This window comes from Colobus angolensis, unplaced genomic scaffold (genome assembly GCF_000951035.1).
Source record: "Colobus angolensis palliatus isolate OR3802 unplaced genomic scaffold, Cang.pa_1.0 Scaffold25, whole genome shotgun sequence".
NCBI lineage: Eukaryota > Metazoa > Chordata > Mammalia > Primates > Cercopithecidae > Colobus > Colobus angolensis.
The window spans coordinates 5,424,154-5,430,388 of record NW_012115710.1 but is presented as its reverse complement, the minus strand read 5'-3'; the positions used below and the strand labels follow the sequence as shown (position 1 = coordinate 5,430,388).

Below are 6,235 nucleotides of genomic sequence, written 5' to 3'. Positions count from 1 at the left end.
ACTCGGGAGGCTGAGGCAGGAGAATGGCGTAAACCCGGGAGGCGGAGCTTGCAGTGAGCTGAGATCCGGCCACTGCACTCCAGCCCGGGCGGCAGAGCGAGACTCCGTCTCAAAAAAAAAAAACAAAACAGAAATGAAGGCCTAAAGAAACAGGGAAATCTGGGTGGGTTTTTTGTCTTGTTTTGTTTTGTTTTGTTTTTAGATGGAGTTTCACTCTGTCGCCCAGGCTGGAGTGCAGTGGCGCGATCTTGGCTCACTGACTGCAATCTCTGCCTTCCATGATCAAGCGATTCTCCCGCCTCAACCTCCCCAGTAGCTGGGGTTACAGGTGTACGCCACCATGCCCAGCTAATTTCTCTATTTTTAGTAGAGACAGGGTTTCGCTATGTTGACCAGACTGGTCTCGAACTGCTAACCTCAGGTGATCCACCCACGTCGGCTTCGAAAGTTCTGGGATTACAGGCGTGAGTCACTGTGCCTGGTTACCCTCCTGTTCTATGATCTATGATTTAAATGCTAAATTTGACCACTATCAATACACCCAATATGAAAAGTGGGAAACCCGGGTTCTTCACCCAGAGCCTATAATGAACAGCGTTCTTTGCTTTGTGGGGACAATAGCAAACACTTAACTGCCTGTGTATATGTGCCAGACACTGTTTTAATACTCAGAGAGGTGATGTCACTTGCCCAAAATCACACAGCTCATGAGTGTGCGAGTCTGAAATTGGCCAGAGCTTGTGCACTTAGCCACTGGTGGTGATGTGTCTTTGAGTCATCAAGTCCAGCATTCTGTGTTGGACTTAGTGAAAGGATATACTTTTGTAGTGATGAGGAAGGACCTTTATCTAGAATTTGTGTGGTTGGCCGCGGTGGCTCACGCCTGTAATTCCAGCACTTTGGGAGACTGAGGCAAGTGGATCACTTGAGGTCAGGAGTTCGAGACCAGCCTGACCAATATGGTGAAACCCCGTCTCGACTAACAATACAAAAATTAGCGGGGTGTGGCAGTGCGCATCTGTAATCCCAGCTATTCAGGAGGCTGAGGCAAAGAATCACTTGAACCCAGGAGGCGGAGGTTGCAGTGAGCCGAGATGGTACCACTGCACTCCAGCCTGGGTGACAGAGTGAGACTCCACCAAAAAAAAAAAGAAAGAAAAAGAAAAGAAAAGAAAAAAGAAAGAAAGAACGAAAGAGAGAAGAGAAGTGAACAGGTTCGAAGACCATAATCATACGTATCACACAAGACCAGAAGTGGCCCAGCTCCAGGGTCAGTTAATTTGGCAGCTCCACAAAGTCATCACCAGTCACCTGAGCTCCATCCATCTTCATATGCTGTGCTACCATTTCTTAGCTGGATCATCTCATGGTCCCAAAAGGACTGCTACACATCCAGCCTTCACATACAGATAATTCCTTTCAGAAACAGCAGAAAGAGGCTCGTTCTTTTTTTTTTTTTTTTTTTTTTGAGACAGAGTCTCGCTGTGTTGCCCAGGCTGGAGTGCAGTGGCACAATCTCGGCTCACTGCAAGCTTCGCCTCCCGGGTTCACGCCATTCTCCTGCCTCAGCCTCCCGAGTAGCTGGGACTACAGGCGCCCACCACCAGCTAGTTTTTTTTTTTTTGCATTTTTTAGTAGAGACAGGGTTTCACTGCGTTAGCCAGGATGGTCTCGATCTCCTAACCTCGTGATCCGCCCGTCTCGGCCTCCCAAAGTGCTGGGATTACAGGCGTGAGCCACCACGCCCGGCCAAGGCTCGTTCTTATCTTGGTCCCTTTTGAAGAATGAATGAAACTTTCCTAAGCCTTCCAGCAACTTCTCCCAACTTCCATTGGTAGGAATCATCACATACCCATGTGGCCCGATAGGAGGCAAAAGAAATGAGACTTCTGGGATTAGTTTCACCTCAGATTCTGCAGCTGGGAAGTTGATCAGCCGCCTTTGAAGGACAAGCAGCTTGCAGAAAATTAGGTGTTACCAAGGAGAAAAAGGGAAATGGCTTTAGGGTAGATAACAGGGATGCCCTGAGGGGTTGTGTAGGTTGTTCACTGCACAAAGGTCCCTGGTCAAGAAGGCAAGTGGGGTTTAAACAGACCCACAGTCTACTCATCCAACCAGGTATCCTTAGCATTGTGTCCACCCAGACATCCAGAGAGCCCTCCCCTCCCCTCCCCTCTCCTCTCTTCTCCCTTTCTTTTCTTTTTGAGATGGAGTCTTGCTCTGTCCCCCAGGCTGGAGTGCAGTGGCACGATCTTGGCTCACTGCAACCTCCACCTCCCGGGTTCAAGTGATTCTCCTGCCTCAGGCTCCTCAGTAGCTGGGATTACCAGCGTCTGCCACCATGCCCAGCTAATTTTTGTATTTTTAGTAGAGATAGGGCCCTATCATGTTGGCCATGTTGGTCTCCAGCTCCTGACCTCAGGTGATCTGCCCTTGGCCTCCCAAAGTGCTGGGATTACAGGTGTGAGCCACTGCGTCCGGCCACAACTCATCTTTTAGAGCCAGCCTACACTTGTCATACACTATGTCATGGCCAATGAATGGAAAATCCACGGTGGAGCTGGGTGTTCCTCTGAAGTTCAACTGACTGTGGCCAAGAGGGCAGGCAGGCCAGGTGGACAATTTCCCTCCAAAGTGGATACAGGCAGGACATGCAAAGATGAATATATCTGGCACTGGAGTCTGGCAAGCAGGAAAATAAAAACAAAGATGAACATCTCGGGCCAGGCGCAGGGGCTCACACCTGTAATCCCAGCACTTTGGGAGGCTGAGGCAGGCGGATCACGAGGTCAGGAGTTCGAGACTAGCCTGACGAACATGGTGAAACCCTGTCTCTATTAAACATAGAAAAGTTAGCCAGGCATGGTGGCACACACCTGTAATCCCAGCTACTCAGGAAGCTGAGGCAGGAGAATAGCTTGAACCCAGGAGGCAGAGGTTGCAGTGAGCAGAGATCGTGCCATTGCACTCCAGCCTGGGTGACAGAGTGAGACTCCATTTCAGAAAAAAAAAGAAAAAAATGAACATCTCTACAAACTGGATCACCAGTAAATAATAGCTACATATACTTGTACTCACAATATGTAGACATCCACATATGTACACTCAGTCGATAAACACCCACATTTAAACATTTAAACATACATACAGTGTGGAGCAGGCGCACTGGCTCACGCCTAGAATCCCAGCACTTTGGGAGGCCAAGGTGGGAAGATCACTTGGGCCTAGGAGTTTGAGACCAGCCTGACCAACATACTGAGATCTTATCTCTACAAAAGAAAATTTGTTTTTAGTTAGCTGAGTGTGGTGATGTGCACCTGTAGTCCCAAGTACTCAGGAGGCTGAGGCAGGAGGACTGCTTGAGCCTATGAGGTCAAGACTACAGTGAGCCACATTCTCACCACTGCACTCCAGCCCAGGTGACAGAGCAAGATCCTGTCTCAAAAAAAAGAAATGATAAATGAATAAATAAAACCAAACAAAAATGCATACAAGATATAGATACACAAAGTATATATACATACTCCTATATATACACATTCACATATACTCACATGCTGTGTTCACAGCTACCTAGATGACATATATACACATACACATATACCCTTATATGGACGCAATGTATCTACAGCCACACACTACCATGTACACATGTCCATTTGCACGCAGCTGTATATGTATACAATGTATAGATCCCCAGATCCACATTACACACAATGTGTGCACATCCATCTGTGCATACACACCCACCGGTGAACACAACGTAGACACATCTGTATAAACACACTTGAGAGACATGCCTATGCACATAGGCAAGGATGTGCCAAGTATTTACGCACCCGAAATAAAAGCACACTCACATGCACCCATGCGATGCCCGCGCACGACCGCATGGCCACATTCCCCAGCGCCCCGGGCCTCCATCTCTCAGCTAACGTGTCCTGTTTTCCTCCCCTGACAGCCATGCTGGTCGTTCAGGTGCCTTTCTCCTTTTCCACGGCCCACTTCATCCTCTTCGTCTTTACGGTTTCCACTATATTTCACATTCAGCAGCGGCTAGCGAAGATTCAAGCCGTGTGGGAGTTACCGGTGCAGATACCAGGACTGGCCTCAACATCAAAGGCACCGCAACCCAGCCAGCTCAGGGGGATGTGGACGATCAATGCTATAGGCCGCCTGGGGAACCAGATGGGTGAGTACGCCACGCTGTACGCCCTGGCCAAGATGAACGGGCGGCCCGCCTTCATCCCGGCCCAGATGCACAGCACCCTGGCCCCCATCTTCAGAATCACCCTGCCGGTGCTGCACAGTGCCACGGCCAGCAGGATCCCCTGGCAGAACTACCACCTGAACGACTGGATGGAGGAGAAGTACCGCCACATCCCTGGGGAGTATGTCCGCCTCACGGGCTACCCCTGCTCCTGGACCTTCTACCACCACCTCCGCCACGAGATCCTCCAGGAGTTCACCCTGCACGACCACGTGCGCGAGGAGGCCCAGAAGTTCCTGCGGGGCCTGCAGGTGAACGGGAGCCGGCCGGGTACCTTTGTAGGGGTCCATGTTCGCCGAGGGGACTATGTCCATGTCATGCCAAAAGTGTGGAAGGGGGTGGTGGCCGACCGGCAATACCTACAGCAGGCCCTGGACATGTTCCGAGCGCGCTACAGCTCCCCTATCTTTGTGGTCACCAGTAATGGCATGGCCTGGTGTCGGGAGAACATTGACACCTCCCATGGTGATGTGGTGTTTGCTGGCGATGGCATTGAGGGCTCACCTGCCAAAGATTTTGCACTACTCACACAGTGTAACCACACCATCATGACCATCGGGACGTTCGGGATCTGGGCCGCCTACCTCGCGGGCGGAGACACCATCTACCTGGCCAATTACACCCTCCCCAACTCCCCTTTCCTCAAAGTCTTTAAACCAGAGGCAGCCTTCCTGCCAGAGTGGACGGGGATCGCCGCAGACCTGTCCCCCTTACTCAAGCACTAATGCTGGCCAGTCCTTTGATACCCTTTCTCCTTCTCTGGCTCCCTCAAGGTGAGTGCCAGGGCATGAGAAGCACACGGTTCCATGAGGAGGACCCTTCTCTCTTCTGTGAAGATGCTTTGGGCTGCAAGTAACAGAAATCTCAATGAACAGTGGCCTGGCGTGGTGGCTTACACCTGTAATCCCAGCACTTTGGGAGGCTGAGGCGGGTGGATCACTTGAGGTCAGGAGTTCAAGACCAACCTGGCCAACCTGGTGAAACCCTGTCTCAACTAAAAATACAAAAATTAGCCAGGCGTGGTGGTGCACACCTGTAATCCCAGCTACTCGGGAGGCTGAGGCAAGAGAATCACCTGAACCCAGGAGGTGGAGGTTGCAGTGAGCCGAGATGGCACCACTGCACTCCAACCTGGGTAACAGAGCAAGATTCTATCAAAAAAGAAAAAAAAAGAAAGAAAGAAAGAAAGAAAGAAAAAAGAAAGAAAGGAAAGGAGAAAGGAAAGGAAGGAAAAGAGAAAAGAAAAAGAAATGAATGGGTTCAAAGACCATAATCATACGTATCACACAAGACCGGAAGTGGCCCAGCTCCAGGGTCAGTTAATTTGGCAGCTCATCATTACACAGTCAACGAAGGAATGATTTGTATTTAATCACCAGTGTGAACACAGTCATGGAGTGGAGTATTTCCAGCTACCAGGGAGGCTGAGGTGGGAGGACTGCTTCATGCCAGGGGTGTTCGGAACAATAGTGCACTGGAACAAAAGTCCAATAGTGATTGCACTTGCGAATAGCCACTGCACTGTGGCCTGGACAACCTAGTGAGACCCTGACTCTTAAATAAATAAACACAATTATGACTTTGGGGATGGGAGAAAAGGTTCTCTGAGAATTTATTACATGAATATCACATGAACTCCAAAGTACATCTTAGGCCAGTTATGGTGGCTGTAATCTCAGCACTTTGGGAGGGTAAGGCGGGCGGATCACCTGAGGTCAGGAGTTTGAGACTAGCCTGGGCAACACAGTGAAACCCTGTCTCTATTTAACATACAAAACATTAGCCAGGGGTGGTGGTGCACACCTGTAGTCCCAGCTACTTGGAAGGCTTAAGCAGGAGAATCATTTGAACCTGGGAGGTGGAGGTTGCAGTGAGCTGAGATTACACCATTGCACTCCAGCCTGGGCAACAGAGTGAGACTCCATCTAAAAAAAAAAAAAAAAAATTCTTAGGAGTAGATGGAAT

At 49.8% G+C, this 6,235-nt stretch overlaps 1 protein-coding gene across 2 annotated transcripts in view; it reads left to right on the top strand.

The window, feature by feature from the left end:
• Positions 1-6,235, top strand: part of FUT2 (fucosyltransferase 2 (secretor status included)) — a 14,222-nt gene that overhangs the window by 4,188 nt on the left and 3,799 nt on the right. The window contains exon 2 of one of the 2 annotated variants that reach the window (XM_011946446.1): positions 3,962-5,032. In XM_011946446.1, coding sequence (XP_011801836.1) covers positions 3,964-4,995 — 1,032 coding nt within the window. In that variant the 5' untranslated portion in view covers positions 3,962-3,963 and the 3' untranslated portion in view covers positions 4,996-5,032. Of the gene's footprint in view, positions 1-3,961; positions 5,033-6,235 lie in introns of those variants that run through there. The other variant, XM_011946447.1, reaches the window with a different exon arrangement.